The sequence below is a fragment of the Crocodylus porosus genome, unplaced genomic scaffold (assembly GCF_001723895.1).
Source record: "Crocodylus porosus isolate Cpor-Errol unplaced genomic scaffold, CroPor_comp1, whole genome shotgun sequence".
NCBI lineage: Eukaryota > Metazoa > Chordata > Crocodylia > Crocodylidae > Crocodylus > Crocodylus porosus.
The window spans coordinates 6,131,293-6,155,419 of NW_017728911.1; the positions used below are offsets into that span (position 1 = coordinate 6,131,293).

The 24,127-nt window shown below is 41.4% G+C and overlaps 1 protein-coding gene across 2 annotated transcripts in view; it reads left to right on the plus strand.

Annotated features, from left to right (window-relative positions):
- The window catches only part of PEAK1 (pseudopodium enriched atypical kinase 1), a 99,900-nt gene that overhangs the window by 68,901 nt on the left and 6,872 nt on the right, over window positions 1–24,127 (plus strand). For both annotated transcript variants that reach the window (XM_019533352.1, XM_019533353.1), the window contains one exon: window positions 8,440–9,185. In XM_019533352.1, the coding sequence (XP_019388897.1) occupies window positions 8,440–9,185 (746 nt within the window). The remainder of the gene's footprint in view (window positions 1–8,439; window positions 9,186–24,127) is intronic.

The window sequence follows — 24,127 nt, forward strand, 5'->3', positions numbered from 1 at the left end:
CCCCAGAGACCCCAGTGGGGAGCAGACCCCACAAGGGGAGGTGGCCATGCCCCCAGGCCCCAGAGTTGAAGTAAATAACAGGAGAAAGTTTACATTTTGTATGATTGTTGAGAATTAAGCCAGAGACTGTGAGAAACCTTAGTCATACCACTATCCAAGGAGTGCGTTAAAGTAATAACTACATAGCTCGGTAAACCATAGCAGTAGAGTGGTTTAAGCATACTGAAAGCAAAGTACAGGTACCTGTGACATCTGTCAGCCAACAATAACGGTAAAATGTCACATAGTGATTATCATACCTGCTTACTGCATTTTATAGAATAAATATGAAAGCCCAGATGAGGTCTTTAAGGTTCTATTGAGTGAGAAGGCAGCTGGACTTTCAGCAGTCAAGGCAGTCAGACAAGCTGTTGCACCTGGGGCTCTTACTTTTTTTAGCACTTTCTACTCATAGTAGAACAACTGGGGGGCACAGTCCCAGTGTGAGTGTGGATGGGCCATGCATTTCAGTTCAAATTAAACAGCACCTTTGCTTTAGCTTAGAGATTTCTATTTTAGTGGTTGCTCTTCCTTATTAAATTAATAATGTTTAATAGGGACCATAAGTGAATAAGATACAATAATAATAAACTTTCTTATTCAGCTGAATTTCTGTATGGTGTCATTTTACAGAGTAGCAGGTTCATTGGGCCTTTACAAGTAACTGCTGCTTTGTAGTACTTTGTGATAACAATTATACATTTATGCATTTACTGTCTCATGGTTTGCTAATGATTTATATTAGTTATGCTAAGAGAGATTATCGAGGAATAATTTATTGTTGTCTTGGTATTGAAGAACAGTATAATTGATCTGCTAATTATAGAGAATCTTTCCCAGAATCTACTTTATAATGCAAACATTTATGTGCAGATCAGCTGCAATACCCAAGCCAAAGAAAAAATTACCAGAACAGAGACAATAGTGGGATAAGGGTATAAAGTGTACTTTGTGGATATTACATTCTCCTTTCCTTCACGGTGCAGAAGATGAAATGTCTGAGCAGTGGAAATAAAAAGTTGGAGAACAAGGGATAGTCCAATTGGTTATACTGTCTTAATTAATTAACACTATTGTATAGGGCAAAGAGTGCAGGCACAGGTGTAATGGCCAGTTGTTGGTTCAACTTTGTTGTCATCTTTTACTGAGTTCATGGAAGATTTCTCTTTGGAATTGTCTGTCCTCAGGTTTCATTTCCTTCTTTCTGGAAATAGTCCCACATAATTTCCTTGTACTTTTGCCTAAGCCTAAAAAGCGTTTCAAAGACTGATCTCTTTTCTCCTCTTCAGACAGTGCTTTTCATCCCTTCTCCATGTTTAGGAAGAGGTTTTACCTCTCTTCCTTGCTGAGAACTCTCATGTGTATTAATAGTCATTTCACCTCTGTGGATCCTGTTCACCTATCTCAGTTCCTCCTTTAGACATTGAAAAATAAGAAATTGAGAAAGTTAATAACCTTAGCAATAGCCTGGCCATGCCCAGAAGTAGTGTGTACAGTTCATTTTGAATTCCATGAGGCACTTTTTCCTGGAATCAGAGATGATCTTAACATGTAAGTAAAAAAAATACTTTAAAGAAAAATGGGGCATGCAGTTAAATGGTTATGCAAATGGGAAAACGAAATCAGGCAGAAGTGCAGAGGAACTTGTCTGAGCTAACCTAGATCAGCAAAGGTTACTTACTGCAGGCAAACTGGAGTCTCAAAAACTTCCCTATGAAAAGATGGGTGATGCATATAGGTATGTCAGATATTTTAATGGACATTGGCTGAACTGGAGTAACAAGAAGAAAGGAGGTTGTTTAGCAGCAGAAACAACAAAAAAAGTATATATTTATTACACGAAGGCATGCAGAAATATGGAATAGTCTGAAGTTAGAGCTTTGGTGGCTGGCATGTTAGCTTCATAAGCTAATGGAAGTGAAGGTTTCAAAGCAAGAATAAATCAGGAGCTTAGAGAAAATTACAGATTTTAAAGCTAATTTAGTGATTTTTTTCCCCTACCTCAGAAGGGTGTTTTGAGGCATAATGCGTTAATGTTTAAAAAGCACTGTGCAGATCTCTGATGGAGGATATTATGGCACTGCAATATTCCTTCAAGCTATCCTTACAGCTTCTGTCAGTATTCTTTTCAGAGAATTATTATAGTGTTAACTTTTTTTCCTCTTGCATAGTTTGGAAACCTCTTTAAAGATCTTTTTGAAGAGGTAACTAATATCAAGCCTATTTCATCTCATCATCTACCTCCAGGAATATTTTTTCAGGCTGAATTTTGTGCAGTTGAGTTTGTGCAGGAGGCAAGAAAATGAAGGATGTTCAGCAAGCTGGAGGGAGGCTGAGAGGTGATCAGCAAGAAGGAGAAACATGAGTTCTGCTGCTAACCTCAGTTTAAAAGGTTTCTTTTTTCTTTTCAACCTGAGAGAGCGATACACGATTTAAAACAAGCATTTTCTTCATAAAACTACCCGTAATACAAAAAAAGTGTGAACTTGGCAATATTACAGCAAGCTTTTGGAAAGCTGAGCTGAAAGTTTTCTTCTTACAGGCATGAGAGGAATCTACAGGGCTAAAGGCTCAGCACAGAAACAGCTCAGATATGTAGCTTTTCAAACAATCCAGCTGGTTGAATTTGACTATGAAAAACTCAGTCTTGTGGGGAAGAAACTACATTGTGGCATGACAGATCTTACAGAGTCATTTCCACAGACTGAGAATACCAGACAATGGTTTAAATTGAGGTTGAACAATTTGGATAGTGACTGTGTTCTGCCTCTTGTGTGAAATTCTCTGATACTACTAGAAATCTTCAAGCACCCCTTTCTATACCAGATGGGTTGTCAGGAGGCTTTGTAGTGATACTTGTGTGCCCGTGATTCCAAATAGCCATGCAAGAGCATAATTTGAACAGAGGGAAGAATCTGGTTCCAGTGGAAACTTCTATTCCATCTGATTGTCCTATGGAGGAAGGAGGAGTTAGGAAGGAGACTGTCAGGGAAAGCAGTTATAAATCTTACCCCCATTGCAGGGTGCCCTTCCTTTCCTTCAAGATGTACATCCCTTTGCGAGCTGTCCTATAACTGTCATTAGGCCCCAGTTTAATCAGCTCTGAAAGCAATGCATAATAGGAGGATGTATGATAAAGTACTAGCATGCAGGCATGATGGCTTCTTTCACCCTTAACCAGCAAAGTGGTAAACAAGCAGCATCAGTGGGGAAGAGGATAGGAGGGAAAAATAGACAAGCGAATTTGGAGGCATAAGCCAGGGGTGGGTAAAATATGGCCCATGGGCTGGATCTGGCCTGCAGAGGAGCTTTGTCCAGCCCACAGCAGATCTCTTGGTCCTGCCTAGCCGAGACACTGCCCGGTCATGGCATGTCCTGCCACCCCCAGGCACGCAGCAGGACTGGGACAGCTCCATGGCTGGACTGGTTTTCTAGGCAGCCGAGTCAGTGGCAGCTCCTTTCAGCTGCTGCTGCCGCTGGCCCCAGCCTTGCAGTAGTGACTGGGACCAGCGCATGCACAGCTGAACCTGTGTGACAGTCTGAGCTGAGCAGCAGCAACAGCAGCAGCAGCACCAGGCAGAAACTGTTGCCTAGCATGCAGGGAAAGCGGTCCTTCCCCCTTGCTGTTGCTGGGCAGTTCTTGCAGCAGCTGCCAAGGGCCTGCATTGCGCCAGGCTGTCCTGCGTTTCCATCACTGCCACCTTTGGGCTACCCAGCATGGCAGTACAGGACAGCCCAGAGGTGGCAATGGTGGAGACACAGGGCAGTGCAGGCTCTGGGTGGCTGCCGCAAGAATTGCCCAGCAGCAGTGAGGAAGAGGGCTACTTTTCCCCAGCGCCAAGTAACAGTTTCTGTCCTGCTGCTGCTGCTGCTACTGCTGCTGCTGCTTGTCCTGGATAGGTGAGTCTGGAGCAGGCATGGGGTTGAAGCCACGCACGCAGGTCCCTGCTGGTATTGTGGGGCTGGGGCCAGCACTGGCGGCAGCCAGAAAGAGCCACCCCAGCCCCACTATATGTCCAGGAGGTGGCAGGATGTGCCACGGCCAGGCAGTGCAGAGTGGGCATGGAGCGCACTAGAGCTGTACACTGTTGGCAGTGGTGGGGAGGCACCACAGTGAATGTGGGCTCCAGGCTGTTGCAGGGGCAGGTGCTGACCAGCTCAGGGGGAGGGAGGGCTCCCATGCACACCCCACTGTACCCACAAACCCTCCACTGCAAACCCCAAAACCACACCCTCCTCCACACACCCCACAAACACTGCATCCACCCACACCCTCCCAAACAGCCCCCACACTCACAGCCATGTGCTTCTGGGGGAGCCGTACTCACTGCTACACACACCCGACCACACATGTACCCATACATACACCCCCAGCCACCCTCCCCCTGCACATACCCCACAGCCCCCACAAGCCCCATACCCACGCACCCACCCACATCCACACATACCCCCACACCCTCCCCCAAACCCCATATACACACACATCCACAGCCCCCTATAAACCCCATATTACCCTACCCGTACCCCTCCCACACAGTATACAAGAGTAAGACTTCATTTTGAGCTATTATGGAATCACTTCTATATATACACAGTGCAAACACACATATATCAGGGCAAAAATTTTTTTTTTAAATGAAGTTAAAACATGTTATTATGGATGTTTGATTGTTACTATATAATTTGTTTGGTTTTTTCCAATTCCAAGATGGCAACCCTCCTTCTCAAAAGTAGCATTTCCAAGAGCAAGGGGAGGAACTTCTAGTGGCAAAGATCAGAGGTTAGGGGTGGGACTTCCGGTCCCAATATGGTGACCAGGGGGGCAGTGTGCTTGTCAAGCAGTGGGGCCACCCTTGGACCCCTTAACAGTGTACCAAAACTCACTAAGTGGCCCTCCAGCTGAAATAATTGCCCATCACTGGAATAAGCAAAGCAGATAACACTAAATGGGGCTTGAGAAGGAATTCAAAACTTCAGATTTTGTAAAAAGTAAAAGAGTCCAGTATAAGCTAAGAGATATTTGAATGGGTAAAAAAAGAGGAAGAAGTATGTAAGAAGTGTTTTCAAAGGTATGTAAGGGAATGTTCCATTTAATTTTGTGCTTTGAGGACCTGTTTATGTCTTGTGCCCTTGGCTGTTACTTTTGTCACTGCTTTCTGCATCCTATTCCAAGGCATGAGAACTACTCATCTAGTTCCTGTACTGTTTGGCTAGCTGGATTGTATGCAATAGCTCTTCTATACAGTTGGAGAAAGAATTGTGAGTAGTAGATCAGGCTCAGTGCAGTAACAGGGTTCATGGATCATCAGAGAGCATTAAAAGATCTCCAAAGTGTTACATTTTTCAGCAGGTGTGGTGTTGATATGAGAAAAGGAAACTAGGATCCTTGAACATCTTTAAACAGTTTTCTTTTGGGGAAGCTGAAAAGTTACAGTGTACCTCTGTATGGCTTTCCCTGATAATCATGCAGAAGAGGACGATATTCTATGGCAGTGATTCTCAATCTTTTTAGATTTGAGGTATCCCTCAAAAAATGCCAGCCCTTAGTTTGCACTTCTTTTTGACTACAGAAAAATAATAGAGCATTCTCCTCTTGAAAAACTCAAAAAGACCATAACAGGTCAGAATTTTTCTAATACTATGGATTCCTATTTCAAGTCTCTGACTTGATCATATCAATTGTTTGTACACTTATCAGTGTTAACACTGGATGGTACCCCATATCACTCTTGGCTGAGAATCAGTGATCTAGGAAGACCTTATTTGTACAGTTCCTTCCTGGTCAAAACTCAGTTTTAACCACTGGAAAATTAGAGCTTATTGCAAAATGCATAGGCTTTTCTAAAGTTGTTTTTTGAGTTAGTTGAATTGCTCAATGATAATTTGTGATGGTGGCTCTCTCAGTGTCATTATCAGAGAACAACTGAAAAAAACTCTGGATACAGGGTTTTACTATTTGTGGCTTTCCACTGCCTTTCATAGTACCAAGAAATACAGTCTTCCTGAATCTTCTCAATTAAAATATCTTTTCCATAGTCTAACCCAGTATTCCAGGTATTTATACATTTTGACCAGTAGAATTAGGGGTAATCATGGCTTCTGTGCAGCTCCTAACATCTGTGACTGCATATTTTAAAAGTTGAGGAAGAATATTCCCTTTTCAAAGTTTCCATAATACATTTCTGTTACAAACAGGCTTTAGTCATGAGGTCCAAATCTGTAATCAAGCCTTTCCAAAGTTTTACAATGTTTGAATTGAGTGTTTCAGTTGAGACCCATTTCTAATTTACAGAAATTCAGCAGAGCACTATATTTTTATCCAACAGTCAGATAGACTCAAATTCGTTTTACTTGCTATTCCATTCTAAGTAGAAATGTTCACTTGCTGAAATATATAGAGATCATTTCATACCTGCTCTGTTGCAATTGTAGAAATTGGCTTTCTACCTTATCATTATGGTCAATGATCCTCACAGATGTAGTAGAAAATTTATAAAATAACTTCTGTCAAAATAGCAGTTGGTTTATTAAAAATGAAAAAATGCGTCATTTTATTTTTATACACCCAGCAACTCTTTAGTTGCCACGAAGTAATGAATTGGTCACTGATTTAATCTGTTTTGTTGTGTACAACCAATTCTTTCTCTGTTTCCTGGGATTTTGGTGATTTAAAAATATATATTTGTCGCCCCATTCAACATCTCTACATTCACCCAACACACACATCAGGAAGTTTTATCTTTTTAGGATGCACATATTTGAAAGCAATTAGTCTCTCTGTGTAAACTGGATGGGATTTCTGTATCTGAAACTTCAGGCAGGAATCTCTTGACTGGTTCTACAACAGGTATTTAGGTACATAGTATTCGCAACACGGAGAAGTATCAAAGATGGTCGCTATTCTGAGAATGGAAGGGGTTGTTTTATGTTTTTATATTAGGGGATAAAGACTTACCTCTGTAATCCACAAACCTGATCCTACTTTTACTAAAATTACTAGCAAAAGTCTCATCAATTTCAGCTGGGGGTTGGCTTACATTCTTAACCTTGAAGTTACCTTGAACCTTGAACATTGTTTGCCTTGAAGTTATTATTAAATCTCCTGACAAACTTGATTATCTCTGACATCACTGCCTGGATATCTGTACTGTATCATTCAGGGCTGTCTAACTGGTGGCCCAGGGGTCGCATGTACCCACAAGAGGTTAATGTGCAGGCCCTGGGCTCCTACCCTACCTCTTCCCTTCCTCTCCTCCTCTCTCTGCTGCTGCTGCTGCTGTGGTTTCTAGCAACCACCAGCTCTCCCCACCAACAGCATTTGCATGCTGCTCCCACCTCCGTGCATTGTAAGAGGGGTAGCACAGCCCACAGTGCTGTGCAGCAGTGTGTTAGGAGGTGGGGGGGCTCCCACATAGATGGTATGGAAATGAGGTCTCCCAGGCTGCAGCCCCAGCCCCTGCCACTTAAGAGTTGAGCAGCCCCAGTATAATTCTTCTCCCAGGTTTATTGGGTTATATTTTATAACAATAATAATTTGAAGATATGTTTCACTTTCCTGACCAAATGATCTTAAAGTGAGAAAATATTAAAAGAGATCACATCACTCACCAGTGAAACATTGTCACCACAGGAATGAAATACAGAAGCTGCCTACTAGCAGCTTCGAACAGGAAGTGAGGAAGAACATTGTAATCGATTGGCTGCAGGGGAATGAAGGGAGGTAGAATGCAATTACTAGCGTTGGAATTGGGCCAGAATGCTGGGCTTGACTTGCATTCCTTTTGACTTGCATGTTCCTTTGTCTTTTAACTAAGCTTGGGAGATATAAGATGGCAGCATAACTGAACAGTTTTATGTGTCGGCCTAGTTATTACTCACGGGTACTGAAAACAAGTCAAAGCAATCTTTATAAGATAGTATGTAGACACTGTTGGTCCAGTTTTCTTAGTTTCTAGGCTTGCACCTTCACATTTTTTTCCTCATGTGGATTGAGGAACCTTCAAGGGGCCAACCGTTTTGGCAGGTTTGCCACAAATTAGCCTAACATTCTACCCAAGTTCCACTCAAATGCCTTTCCCTTACCCAATCTGCTGCTCCCTCACCAAGCTGCTGCTTTTTTTCTGCTTCCTGCTACATGCTGCTTGCATGATCTGATGTCTGCTTTCTGCTTCCTGCCCCATCTGCCACTGTACTGTTTTTTCCCTCCCCAATCTACCATGTGCCACATACACAAGCTGCCTGTGCCACTTGTGGCACTTGTTCTGCAAGTTGGCCACCCCTGTTCTAAGTCATCAAGCTAGTTTCTCACTTCCCTGTTATTCACCCTGCATACAGAAGTATAAGATGCTGTCACTGTAAATGGACAGTGTTCTAAAGGTTTTGTATTTTCTCATTGCACAGGGCAGTCCAGGGCAGCCATGATACCACCAAAGCAACCCCGGCACCCAAAGGGAGCTATGGATGATGCTATTGCTTTTGGAGGAGTAGCAGATCTTGAAGCAACTAACCTGAAACCAACACCACCTCCACTGCCAAAGAAGACCATTTTAAGAGCAAATACAGAGCCAACACCTAGAGAACTCCAGAAGCAAACCCTTGAAAGCAATCTGTGTATTGTGGCTAATCCCACCTATGACATTGACACCAACTGGGAAGCGAGCAGTGCCTGCTCTTCAGTCAGCTTGGAGCTCAAGGCACTGGACAATGAGTCTGGAGATTCCTTGGACAGGCCCCTAGAAAAAGGAAGAAAAACCACCTCAGCAGCCAACAGTGTTTCCAGTCTAACCACTATCAGTATTAAGGACAGGTGCTCCAACAGTATGGAGTCTCTGTCAGGGAGGCATCTCTCTCAGATGAAACAAGGCAAGAGTATCCAGAAACCACAGAGGCAAGCACTTTATCGAGGCATTGAGAACCGAGAGGAGGTGGTAGGCAAAATCCGAAACCTTCACACTGATTCACTGAAGAAGCTGGCGAACAAATGTGAAGACATTTTCATGGCTGGCCAAAAAGACCAGCTTCGATTTGGGGTGGACAGCTGGTCAGACTTCAGGCTAACCAGTGACAAGCCATGTTGTGAGGCAGGTGATGCAGTTTACTACTCAGCTTCTTATGCAAAAGATCCACTTAACTGTTATGCAGTAAAGGTAAGACAATTCCAAAAACAGTTATTTCAACCATCAATAATACAAAAGCAATTATAATGATAACTATATTACACTAGACCCAATTGTACTGCACCTTATCAACAGAAGTGGGTTCTTTTTATAGTGACTAGTTTGACAGTTTATTCAACAGGGTTTTGTTGAATAAACTGTCAAACTAGTCACTATAAAACTATTTTTAACAACTACTAGGTCTGTTCCTGTTTAGCATGCCTGTTGTTTAATGCAATGAGGGAGATGAAAACAGCTGGGTTTTTAATGTAAAGACCACAAGCAGCCTTTGGAAATGTGTAGTAATAGCACCTTTCAGTTAATCTGCGTATAGACGCACTGAATTCTTATTTTTAATTGAAGTGATTTCAAAAGTTTCTCTGCCTAAGACTCCAGCTGTGGATTTTATTTATGCATGTGTTCAATTAGCATTTTTTTACACTCCCTTACAAATCTTTACATTATCAGTAGCTATTCATTACTATCCATTCTGGAGCCCTTTCTTGCTGTCAGTGTTGTCTTATCTATTAAAAATTAACAGACCCTGGTAATGTTGATTGGTTAGTGTTGTAGTTCAGGAAGAGAAAAGTTTTGTTCTTATTCTTATTTTATGTTTCATTTTGCCAGTGAGAATCCCGAAGCTTTATCACTTTAATAATTAACTGAACAACTGGTGACATGCCTTATCAAATGAAGGTGTTGTCTTTTTTAATTTATAAAGGAAACTTGCTTACTTTGCTTATCAGTGCAATACTTGCACTGTTCTTTAGATGCTGATACTTGGCTGATAGGAAAGAGCATTTACTGGGAGTCAGAAAACCTATGGTCTGTTCATGGCCCTATCATTGATTTCCTTGTTGACCTTAAACAAGACACTGAACCTGTTTGACTCAATTTCCCAATGTTTAAAATGCAACTTATGATGTTTCTTATCTCACTTGGGAGTCAAAAGCCTTAATTCATTATTCCTCATAAAGCATAATGAACTTGGTGGAAGGTGGATGCACAAAAGTACAAAAGTTTATCACCTTCCCAACTATCTTTACTTATTAAGACAGAATAAGAACGTGCAAGGGTAGGATGTTGATACTAACTTGCTTGATGTGAAAATGGCCCTGAACTTGATGAAGCATCTCCTTAAAAAGGGTTATACAGAACTGCCATGTTCTGTTGGGTTTATATTTATTCAGCCAGCCAAGTCAGCTGTTGTTGTAAAGATTAAAACTGTAGTGTGGTTGCTATTACAAGAAGGTCTAATGAGCAGCACAGTGACTCAAAACAGCTGAGAACCAGGACATGAATAATGTTATGATATATTATTGTCTGGTTGCAGAATCAGTGCTCTAGTATTGACGGATTGGTTGGTTTTGCTTGCAATGATGCAAAAATAATCTGTCCAGAAAATATATTACTTTCATGTGGTGTTATTTAGCCAGCGTTTTTTAAGAAGGAAGTATTCTGTTAAACACTGACCAAAACTGTTTTATTGAAGAAGGTAACTTAAAGCATCGGATTTATGCTGCTTTTGAGTAATTTATAATATATTTAAAAGAAAAGCAGTTATCAAGGATACAGAGCCAGAGAATGAATAAGAGCAACTAGCCAGCCTAGCCAAATACATACTGTATTTTTATTTTGTTACCTCCCCAGTTCTTATCTTGAAAATCAGTTCACAAACTAACAAGAATTTATTGCAGCCTAATAGGTGTGATGGTCTCTCAAGTGAGTGAAGAATCCATAAAATGCAACTGAGCCAGAGGTTATTATGGATTGTTGTGCTATCATGATGAGAGGGAAAAGTTCTGCTTGAAAATAATGTCTCTAGTAGTCAATGTGCTATACAGGCATACCTCGTTTTATTGCGCTTCAATTTATTGCGCTTTGCAGATATTGCGTTTTTTACAAATTGAAGGTTTGTGGCAACCCTGCGCCAAGCAAGTCTATCAGCACCATTTTTGCAACAGCATTTGGTCACTTTGCATTTTTTAGCAATAAAGTATTTTTTAATTAAGGTATGTACATTTTTTTTAGACACAATGCTATTGCACACTTAATAGACTACAGTATAGTGTAAACATAACTTTTATATGCACTGGGAAACCAAAAAATTAGTGTGACTCACTTTATTGCGATATTTGCTTTATTGCGGTGGTCTGGAACCAAACCCGCAATATCTCCGAGGTATGCCTGTACTGATATAAGAAGATGCTTTCAGTACAAATGCACACTGATCTCTTTATAAAGCAAGCAGTGCTAGCTCAAGGGATTGCTGTTGTCTTTTCATTTTCTTCCTTTCACATGCTTTAAACATTATGCTTTCCTCCAAGATGGGCTTTCTTTAGCTGTATGCTTCTTTGATGCATGTGTTTATTATTTAACATAGGTAAAGGTTTTATTTTAAACTCAGATTTAAAAGGGTTTATAACTCTTTCATAAAATTTAGTTCCAGGCTGCACTGGACATAGAAGATCTCAATCTCAGTCCAAGATCAACTTTTTTCTAAAGCATATCATATAATAAAAAAAAAAACCCCATTGGGCTGTTGTTAAGGAAGATAGTTGGCAAAAATAGAAGGTTACTGGTTTTACTTGGATAGTTTTTTATACAAAATAAATGTTGGAATTCTGTGTCAACAATTAGCTACTATACATCCCTAGCATTTTAACCCACGACAATTAAAATGTCCAAGATTTTAAAGTGAAAAAGTACTAATACTTCAATGAATAAATTACGTGGTCTGCTTATTATTAACCTATTTAGAGCCGCAGATGTTACACACATGCTCTTGGAAAATGTCTTAAAACAATATAATACAGGGCCAGATGTTGACACATTGTGAATTTGTATAGTGCCATTGACTTCAGTAGATCTGACTCTGGCCCACAGTTTGGCAAACTGGTACTAAGCTCTTTGAGTTCATAGAGGATCTAAAAGAGGTTTTAATAGTGGAATAGGGTTTTTTTTCCTTTTTTCCTTTTTGTTATTGCTTTATAGAAGACAAGATAATGAAGCAAACAAAATGTTGTGTTTTAAAACACAAGCCAAAAAATTATGCAATGGTGCTTCCAAAAAGCAGAGTTGTTGTTTTGCAAAATGCAATAACTGTGTTCAAATAGTCTTAAGAGTAAGACTTTACCTACTTTTGACTACTGATGGTTTGAGTCTTTCAAATGCATCTGGATAGAATGCACCTTCTGTACAGTTTAATGCACTTTGTCTTTATATTCTGTTGATTTTAATAAATAATGGCAGTCTGATATGTGTGGGAGAAAACCAGCCTCTGCCAAGCTCATCCTGTATGGTCTAGAGATATTGCAGGAGTATAACTTCTTATAAGGGTACACTGGTTTAACCATGGCATGTACCAGAACCTTCTTGTCTGCAGAATAAGTGAGTGTGCAGTTTTGACTGTTGGCTGAGTGTTCTTCTCTTCCCCCTAGTCTTATACTAGTAAATGTCCTGTGACAAACAAGTACAGAGAAAGCCATGTGGAAAATTACTTTGGCTTACTATAAACCAAAGTAATGGCTCCAATCAGGATGAAAACATTGTTTTTCAAGCAGGCCAAAACAAGAGTCCCATTAGAAAAAAAGTTTTTTTATAAAATTCCTCCTCCTCCTTAGCTATTTGTTTTTATTACCAGTCCAGATCTATTTACTAAGTATTTTATAGATCTAGGAGATCATGGGCATGGCTTTCTTCGGCAGTGGAACAGCATTCTTATCTGTAATTCCAAATTAATGGTAAAAAAGTTACAGCGAAATAGAAATGAGCCAGCAGACTAGTTTTTTGTAAAGCAGATTGGACAAGTGCTCCTTGGTTCACATGAGCATTGGGAGTTATCCCAGACCATTCCAAGTAAAGCAGTCACAACGGGGACCTAAATGAAAGGGCACAAACCAGATTAAAAGTAGTCACTGAGCAGGAGTATCTGGTATGAGTTACAGATGTGGGTTATTATGATTAGTGATGTGGAGGAAACTGCTTCCACTTCTAAAATTTGGTATCAAGCACTGTCAAGACAGAAACAGCACTGGAAATTATCAAACAGTGCTACATAACCAGGAACCAGAAATCATAGTTTAGAAGCCACTTTGAACTGTGAGGCAAAAGGAAGCATGAGTCCATGACCTACAGTATATCTGTTCTGTCTGCACACCTGTCTTGCAAGGTAGCTTAGGTAGAGAGATGCAGAGATGATGAAGAGGTACACAGGATGGTTCAACAGTGAGCAAATGAAAAGGGAAATGCACTATTCCATAACTTTGCTATATTTTGAGCCCTTCTTCAAGGGCACTGGGAGCTCCTCTAGCCACAAGACCTAATACTAAGCTGGGTCCCCTAGGTATACAGTAGAACAGAGCAGAAAAATAAATGTTGCCTGGCTGCATTCTACTGAAATAACTTCTTTCCACTCTGTGGCTGGCTGCTTAAGCTATGATGGTATTTTTTGGTAATTTAGACTCTAGATTGAATGACCTTGACATAAATCTTAGGAAAGATCATCACAACCCCACAACATCTTCTCATTTTCACAGAGCTGCAATTTTATACATTAAACTATTAATCTATTCTTAGTACATCAACCATTGCATGGGATGGCACACCAGCAAAAGTAAAGTAATACTCCAAGGCTGGATCAGGGAAACAAGATCAGTCAGTGGTCAAACTAGACTTTTACAAGCAGGTTGTGCCAAGTACAAGATATAAGTTTGGGATTAGCAAGCTTTCATTTTACACTGTGTCTCCTTTGCAGTTGTGCCTTTGTGTCATACACCAAAGTAGCACAGATGGTAAGTGTTTGTGATCTTCAGTATTTCTCATTTTCATCACTCTACAATTCATTCCCCACAATATCTATCTCACTTAAAGTTTGCTGAGGCCCTGTAAAATGCATAGGACTTAGTAAAAATGAGATTCCCTGCTGGTAAAGTAGAAGTCAACTGATGGCATGCTAAACTGCCTGGACCCATAATGGAAAAATAAAAGCTAATGCAGAGCATTTTATGAGGTTTGGAGTGTGAAATTCTTGCTTTGTTGGAGGAAAAAGAACATGAAAATGGTGAAGTGCAAAGAACCAACTCTTGTACGCTTCCAGCAACAGGATTGCAAGGGCCTCAACTACTGAGGATGTATATTGATAAGACACCAGTGGATAAAAAGAGGAGGTCATATACTTAGAATTTAATATTCATACCTTCTTTCCCTTTTCTCTTCCCATGATTTTCTTTCACAGTATGTAGAGGTCATTGAAAATACCTGTTAACACATTCTTTTTTAGTACAAGAAACGTGGGATTTGCCTTACTAGACTGATACATTTTATTATCATATATTGTGCCTTCAGAGCTCAAGTTGCATGTGTTTCATTAGGCTAGTTGCTAAACAGCCCAACCTTGTACCTTTGGTCATTTTGCTCCTTTAGATCACTTGGCAGATATGGCTCCATCTTCTTCCTTTCCTGGACCTTAGCAATAAGCTTCAGAGTTGGGCACAAAGAAAACAGGAATCCTATTGTTTTCTGATATGGTGTGGTAGAAGGACAGGGCAGGCATTGGAAATCCTCTACAAGGGCCTGGATTGTGTATTTTCTCTTACCTTTGGTAGGGGACAGTCACTAACAGAGAAAAGACTTCACACTGAACACCTTTGAATGGTAGACAGTCTCAAACACCTATTTGCAAGGCCATCAGATTTCACAGACCACAATTTACTTTCCTCTAAATTTTTTAGAAGTGGTGATAAGGTTTACTTTTACATGATTCTCATTAAACATTGCGACTCAAAAGGTTACATTCCCACATACTATTTTTAAAATGTTAGGTCACAGTTTGGAGTTGTTCTTAAAAATATAAAATACTTTCTGTCAGTATAGCCATTAAAATACATAAGACAGTAGCCATCAGTAATATAAGACCAGAGATCTCCACCTTGATTTTGAAGTAGAAGAACGCATTGAAGGTTTGAATAGAAACAACAATATGGTAAATGAAGACACGCTAAGGTGCTTGTTCCCAGTTGGTATCTCTGTTTCTGATTGCAAGGAATGCAGTGACAGCCCATTAATAAAGTTTGTTTTTTAAAATGACTCTGAACATATTCACAGAAAAACTTCATTTGTCTCTGTTGCTTCTATGAATTCAGATAGGAGTCTGATTGGTCTTCACACTCCCATGTTTGGAGATGATTTGGTTTTTCATTCTCTTTTATCAATTACACTATATGTATTGTACAAATCTTCCTGTTTCTGTAGTCAGCAGTTTAATCAGCCTTAAAAAACCAAGCTGCCTCTTTCAATTCTCACATTATATTGTTTGTAAACAAAAGACAGAACAGAAGAAGCATCCCCTAATCAGAACTGAGTTCTTCCATTGCCTTTTGTACAGGGCACACGCACATTCACAGACGCATCATTTTGTCTGTATAAAACAATAGCTGCTTAGCTGAGAAAGTGTCCTTGCTGTGTGCTTTACAGGATTAAGTTAAAACTGCTTCAAGAGAAAGTGTTTTTTTTCTTTTTTCACAAAATATGAAGGAGAAAAACCTGTTTTCATTGAACGCAGTGGTCATTGTGTCATTGATTTCAGCGGTTGCAGGCTTTAGCTTTTTACATGTATATTTCTTTGCTACAATGCTAATCTCAGATGTCCCTTTAGAGGATGGGTTAATGGTTCCATTCTAAATAAATATGGGCTTGAAACAAAATCTCAAATCTGAAAATGCTTGAGCCATGAGAAGCTATATTATATATTTAGATTCAAAATTCTGCAGATGGCCCTGATCTATACAGTACTGCAGAAAAATATCTGGGGTACAGTGGATCTCACTGTCAACAATGTGATTCTGCCACAAAAAAAGCAAATCTCATTCCAAGTTGCATTAACAGAAGTATTATAGATAAGACACAGGAGGTCATTAATCCATTCTGCTCCACACTGGTGGGACCTCAGCTGGAGTTGTTTTGGGGCACTGCATCCAAGAAAAATGTAGGCAACTTGGATAGATTCTACACCAGCGTGACAAGAATTGTAAGAGGTTTAGAAAATGGGACTTAAAAAGAAACATTGAAGGAACTAGGCTTTTTGGTCTACAAAAGAGAAGACTGGGAGAGAAAATGAACATGATGACAGTTTTCAAATTTGTACAAAAGGTAGTTAGAAACCAGTGATCCCCTGAAGGAAATGCAAAGAAACCAGCTTAATTTAAAGCAAAGCTGATTTAGGTTAGTAAGCAGGAAAAGCTTTCAACTATAAGGATAGTGACACATGACTACAAATAGCTACAGGCTACTATGGGAGATTTTGAAGAACAGGTTAGACAGCATATGTCAGGGATTGTTTTAAATACCATTGATCTTGCTTAAGGGCTGGGGGCTGGATGAGACTAGTGGGGCCCAACCTTTTTGGCAGACATGCCACAAGACAGCCCTGTACCTTTCCTGAGTGCCACTCTTATTGCCTTTCCCTACCCAGTCTACTGGCTTTCTACTCTGCCTTCTGCTCCCTGCCCCATCTTCCACTATGCTGTTTGTCCCCTCCCCAGCCTGCTGCATGCCACACACAGCCTGCCAGTGCCACTTACAGCATGCATGCTGCAGCTTGATTGTCCCTGCACTATATGACCCATTGAGGTTCCTTTTGGCCCTATGTTTCTACTTTTCTATAATGCTGTCCCACAAAGAAGCAAAAACCAACACAGATCCAAATAGCCCAAATGTAGGCATATGCTTGTGCACTAAGATTTGGGAAAGACTGGATCTGGTCTAGAACTTTGCATCTGAGGTTCAAGTATATTTCTGAGGCCCCTGTTTTCAGGGCTCCTGCACAACACCTTAAGTGGACTTTTGTAGTTTTAGGCTTAGTAGCAATTAAAATAAATTAACAGTCTGCTTTTTCAGAGGCACAGAGCACTGATGTGTTCCTCTGATCTCCAGTGCAGCAGTAGATGCACTATGCTTCTGAAAATTGAACCACAAATAGCTTGTATCCATGTCCTTCCTCCACCTACTCCCCCTTTTCCTCCCTGCCTCCCCCCAAAAAAAAAAAATGTTTGGGTGGTCTTCTTAAGATCCTTTTATTTTTTAGTCATCTTGATCCTTTGCCTCTGGTCTTTTCATGAGAGGAAAGAAAAATAAACTTTTGTGTTTCTATTTAACCAACCTTCTAACCTTTTAATAGGGAAGTATGAATTGGTTTTGGAGTAAATGCAACCCCATTCACCTCAGTGTGAGGAAAGAAGTGTTATTAGGAGCTAGGTAAGTGGCACTGAGAATCCTTCAAGACTCCTTGGATTGCATAAAATATAGTATAGCGCTCTTTTGTACTTTTCTCACCAAAAAGTAAGTTTGACTTTTAGAATTAAACTGTTTCTGGGTGAGTGGTTATAATCCAGGTGAAGCCATTTTGCTATTTAAAAATAATAATAAAACAGTCGGGTTATTAATATTTGAAAAATGGTTGTGGCCTAAGCACAGGACATTACTTCCTAGAATGTAATACTCCCATCTAAATTAACATCCTAAGAGGCTCAATAATCAAGATTTATGAGATACTATCATATGAGAAATCATATTATGAGGAGAGGTCTGGAGAGAAACGTGTTTAATTACAATTCCTTGGGTAGCCTTACAAGTTCTGCATTTCCCTCGCCTCACCCCTCTTGTACATATTCACCTATGTATACCTACACAAACGTTACACTAAAACCTTTGGTGGTTATTCATCCAAGGTGGGAGATGACTGAAGCAGCTGTACCAGTTGGTATGTTTGGGTTGGGGCATTAGAGCTAGGTACAGACAGTCAAAAAGTCCAAGGCTGAATCGATTCAGTCTTTGTAGGTTGGTCAAGGTGCACAAAGTAAATTGAAACAGAAGTGAACAGCCATTTATTTACCTATGATTCAGGAAATGCAGCTGCCATGAGCTGCGGCTCAGGTGAGAAGCTGGGAGGGCTAGAGCAGGGCTCTCTTGCTGTGTGCTCACTTCCTCTTCCTGCTGCCCCCCCAAGGTCTCTGTGATTTGCAGTCCAAAATCATAGCACCAAGATTCTGCAGGGTTGCTCATCACTTCTTCCTGCTTCCAGGTGCCTCTGGGATTTGTAGGCCACAGTTGCAGCCAGCAGTAAGTTTAAGTGGGGGAAGGGGTGTTTAACCCTGGTCCCAGATCCCACCCGGGGTTTGCCCGGCGGGTGGGGGGGCAGGGATCAGTCCCCCTGCCACCCATTCCCTTGTCAGCCAGCACTTACTGCTCCAGCTGGGGAGCAGAGGACTGGGGCCAGCCCTGCCTCTGGAGCAGACAGCACAGTCCGGTCCAGCCCAGGGCTGAAAAGCATGTTGGGATCATAGTATCATACTGCTTAGAGTTGGAAGGGACCTAAACAGATCATCAGGTCCGACCTTCTGCCCTGGGCAGGAACGGGTGCCAGGGTTATATCACCCCAGCCAAATATCTGTCCAGCCTCCTCTTAAAGACCCCCAAGGTAGAAGAAAGCACCACCTCCCTTGGGAGCCTGTTCCAGAGCCTGGCAGCCCTTACTGTAAAGTCATATCTCCTGATGTCCAGCCTGAACCTTCTCTTTAACAAGTTTTGGCCGTTATTGGGGGATGCTGGGGGGGGACTGTGATTTAACTTGAACCAGGAAGGGGTGTGGGGCAGAAGCTTCACAAACTAATTTAACCCAAATCAATTAAATTTGATACTACATTCAACAAGGTTTATCATACAACAGTTCCAGCCATTCTGAAATTGATTTATGTTCACTGAACCTCTGTTCTGGTACAGGTTTAAACCAATTTCTGATCACTTAAACTGGTTTATGTACAACTTCTGTCCATAGCCTAATAGTTTGAGTGTGTCATCTGACATATTGCCAGTGTTTCATGTATCGGCTCCTGCCCCATAGGAAGTGAAGCTAAATCAAGGCAGTTTAGACTAGTGTAAAACAGGTGCAAAATTACTATGCTTTAGCTTCCACTTATGATTAGATAGAGCAGAAACACAGAACAGTTATAGGATCAGTCTCACCTTTTCCTATCAATTAGCATTGTTTCATCTGTCCAAACCTCAAAAGTCATAGATGGTAGGGCTGCATGAAATTTCGGCAGCCATTTCATTTTGGAGGTGTTTCGGCACCTGAAACACCAAATCCTAAATGAAACAGAAGACTCTGAAACATCTCAAAATGAAACCATCCAAAACATTTTGGAAATGTTTCAAATATTTCGAAATGTTTTGGAGGTGCCCCTGGGAGGAGTTGGCACAGCCCTCCTTTTAAAGTGCCTGGAAGCTTGGGCTGGGTAGGGCAGCCATGGGGGCTTCTCCTACAGCTCTCCCTGCCAGGGCAGAGGCAGGCACAGCCAGAGGAGGAGTGAGAGAAACCCCCATGGCTGCCCTGCCTAGCCCCAGCCTCCCGGCACTTTAAAACAAAACCAAAAAAACCCAAACCTATACTCACTGGCTGCAGCAACAGCAATTAGGGGCTCATGGCAGGGCCCCCCACACCCCCCCAGCTTGGCACCCATGCGGCAGCTGTTGCATTGTGTCTTGGCAGGGTGTTGTACACAGGATGTCTGGGAGCTGGGGCTGAGCGCTGCTGGGCTCTGGCCAACTGCTGGAGCCACCCCAGCTCCTAGACAGCACATGGCACCCTGCCGAGCCATGCTGCACCTGCACCGCTCTGCTGAGCCACGCTGCACCCACGCCGTGGGGCAGTTGCCATGTTCCCTGCGCTGCACAGGGGGACACTGCCATGAGCCCTCAGAGACACCAATTGCCACTGCTGCAGCCAGTGAGTGTGGGGCTTTAAAAAAAAAAGTGCTGGGAGGCTGGGGCCAGATGGGGGATAGGGCTGGGCAGGACAGCCATGGGGGCTTGTCCTGTGGCTCCCCTTACCTGGAGAGAAGTAGGCACAGCTGGAGGAGCCACGGGAGAACCTGCAGCCACCCGGCTGTAGCTGCCTCTCCCCAGCTGATCCGAATCTCTGAATCTGTGCTGAAACGGCGTCAAAACTCTGAAACTGATTCAGCTGAATAAAAATGAAACAGTGATCAGAAACACTGAAATGAATTGCTGTCCTCCAAAATGGTCAAATCCAAAATCGAAACGAAACGTATCCGTTTTGCACAGCCCTAAGAGATACAGTAGTTAGCAGAAAAAAATATGGTGCGACTGGATTAAATGTATACAAACACCACTTTTGTGCAACAGCTCAGATGACCTGATGCATAACTTTAGTCTGCTTAGATGATTTTGAGTCTTAATCTATACATAATCTACTATAAATGACAGAATTCAAATTCAAAGAGTTTCTGTACTGAATTAACATTAAGAGTGTTCATTAAATCTTTGAAGCACAAGAGTGTATAAATAAAATTAGCACGCACATATGTGCCACACCTGGTAACTTTGTAGCTGGTTTTACAGCAGAACTTGTCAGACAGCTGATAGGTTTCTGTGACTTGGTTCTAAGTTCATAGACTTACTTGTCCCTAGTCACTGCAAAGGCAAAGCACCATTCATCCAGTGGTTCAATGACAAAAGTCACTGAAGAGCATCAGCAAGTTGCTATTTTTGTAGAGGTGTAGAGCCAGGTGTTCAACTGTAATTATAAAAGAAAGAAAACTTAAACCAAGCCTCCACAAAGCATGGAGTAACAATATAAATAGTGTGATTCTTTTCAAAGAATTTAGGAAGGAGATTTGGAGTGCTTTTAAAGGAAAAAAAGAGATATCACTACTATTTTGTTGAAGGCAAGCTGTCTAATTTTGCATTCAGTGCAGAGGATGGGATGTCTTGGTGGATTGAATATAGTGCCTACAACCTTTCTCCGTCCAGATAGCTAGATTTGAAATGGCAATGATTGGTAATAACCAAAAATTACTGTCTGACAGCTTTCTAATGGCTTTTGTGAAATGGGTTCTGGTCCTAGTCCAGTTCTCCTAGACAGTTGGGCACAAAATGAACCATCACCCTCTTTGGAAAGATGCGTTTCTCTTGCTGTCTGTCCCAAGAAAGAAGCCAAAAGACAATAAGTGACTGGGGTCACTGAAACTACCAGCACACCCTTCAAGTGGTTTTCCAGATGAGATTTTGCACGTTGCTAGTGCAGCAAGTTTCCACTTCAGCAAGCTGTGCTGTACCAAATCTTTGATTAATCTGAGGACTTCGGTTCGCAGGACTGAGCTGATACATTTCACTTCATATGTGTTGACAGGATCAGGGCCACATTTTCACTTTCGCAGTTTATTTTGGGGGTGGAGAATGACATTCCTTTGATTAACTCAGGATTAACTCCCTTTTTACTGACCATTTCAAATGTATCCGTGAATGCAAATTAGCCAGAACTACTTCTCAAAGCTGAAGAATATCTGCATTCCCTCAAGAAAGTGATGCATTTCCCTTTTTAAATAAAATTGACTAGAAAATGCATTTAGTCAATTTGGTTGGTTTGTGCGTGGCAATGATAAACAAGCAATTTAAACTCCAGTGTGTCTGTCTGGGGAGGCTTAGATAGTTGTGAAGTATGGAAACGTGCTGGATCAGAGGGAGGAGGACAGAATCACAATATAGTCACCTAGCGTGGCTAATTGCATATGATTATCTGACAATGCACTTTTCTGATTGGCAAGCACAGAGGACTTAATTTCCCAGCAGACAACAACTACCAACAGTGTAAACACACTCAAGATGAAAAACATACAATCACTTTTTCTTTGAATTAAAGGCCAGTTGCTAACCAGCTTTGTACCATTGCTGGAGGGAAGGAGAGAGGGAAAAGGCCTTCCCCACCTTGTACTTGGGTCCAAGATAACTCCTGGATTCCTTGAGGGTAATCACTATGTAGGATAAGTGCTGACTGTGCTGCTAGCCTGCTCTGAACCATCTTTGCACTAATTGCTCTGCCTTGCTCTCCAATTATTCAAACACGAGAGAAGAAAAGCTTCCACTTAACCGTCGTAAGAAGAAACTTCTTATCTTCAGTCTAAGTTTTGCAGGGAAAAAGTTTCAGTGTGGTTATCTAACTGATTATGCAGGTCCTGATCATTCTTGTGCTGCTTCTCTCACACTGAGCAAGATACTTGCAGCATGGAAAAATAAACACTAGTCTTTTTGGGATAAGAAACTTAAATTTGGAACTACTTTAGGGCAGGGTTTTGCATCATGCCGTATTGAACAGCGCTGCAGCCTCCAAATACTAATGCAATGCAAATAATAACAATATCAGTAATGGGAACCTAAATGTAAACCAAAACTTTGTGTGCATATCTGGACTCTGGCTATATGGGCCTAATGTAATGGACCTTTTTGCTTCAATTTGTTTGTGCACGGCAATGATAAACTCCAGTGTGTGTCTGTTGGGGAGGCTTAGATAGTTGTGAAGTATCAAAACATTTGCAGGATCAGAGGAAGGAGGACTAAATCAAAATATAGTCACCTAGCATGGCTAATTTCCTTCTTCCTCTTTACCAGTTCCTTTCTGTGGAACTGTATAAACCAGCAGTACTCAATCTTTTGGCCAGGTGAGTGGCACAGGACCAGTCTGTGGGCCAGATCAGGCCCCACACTTCCTCTGCCCAGGCCCTGCACTTCCTCTGCTCAGCACTGCACACCCAGATCAGGCCCACATTGCCTCTGCCCATCCTTGTATACCTGGATCAGGCCCATACCACCCCAGGCAGCCCTGTATGCCCCCATTGAACCCATGCCACCCTCACCTGACCCTGCATGTCCCAATCTGATCCCACATCACCTCAGCCCAGCCTTGCATGCCCATATTGGCCCCCACAGCCACCCTGTGTGCCCAGATGGGCCCCATGCAGCCCTGTGTGCACAGGATCATGCTGTCTGAGCCATGGGGCTTCCCACAGGCCCAGGCATTTGGCAGCAGAGGAACATCAATTAATTAGTGTGGCCACTGTTCCCTCACCACCATGTTTTTGGACCCAGGAGGTCCCCATGGGTGGGATTACGTTGCTTCGCAGGCCAGATATAGCCCACAGGTCCGGGGTCAAGCACCCTTCGTATAAAGTAAAGAGAAGGTTAAAGGAAAAGTAGGCTTTATCATCTAGAGACTATAGTAGGCCCTCAGCTGCTTAGTGGTGATATAGCATAGCATTTGCTTGACCAAAGTTTGAGTGAGAGAAGAAGAGTCAAAGAAAATGATTAGATGTCACACAATTCAAACCAGGTTAAACTATTCAAGAAAGATGGAATAGGAAAAGCTAGGTTAGAGGTCACCTAGAGTACATTTAGTGGTTTGATGCTAGACCAGGCTAATTTTAGACCAGATGTAGTCTAGACCTGGAATAAAAATATGCATATAAATATTAATTAGATTAGCACCCATTACACTGCTTTTGTATTTTTTACATTATTTAGTCACTTTTTTTATATTGAGCCAGGCAGTAGAGTACCAAAATTTGGGTTCATCTCAGAATCTTTGCTGGTCAGCCTTAAACTATGGTTCTTGCTAAATAGCTTATCTGCAAATAAATTAAGATAAGTGTTTATTTAAAATTTATTTTAAAACCTGAATGTCCTTTTCCCTAATAGGCTGGCCATCTGTTAGAGGCTTTTGATACTTTCGGGCTCAGAGAAATTAATTTTAAATTCTCTCAAATGTTAACAATATTGTTATTCTTTAGATAAATGCACATTTTATAAATGTTTATCAGTAGTTTGATAAGCCTTTTCTGTACTGTTTAGTCTCTTATATCTTTTCTGTATTTTATTTTAGAATTTGCTATTAAAAATGTAGGTATCCATAAGTTTGCAAGTGTTTAATTTTGAGGGACTCACTCTACAAACTTTTCTTGGTTCTCAAAATATATCTAAGCATCAACACATCCCATGAAGTAATAAAAAGAAGTCCAGAGGTCTTTGTAGTGATGCCAGAAAGCAAACAGTGTATGATTGATTTAAAAAATAGCTGGGAAGAG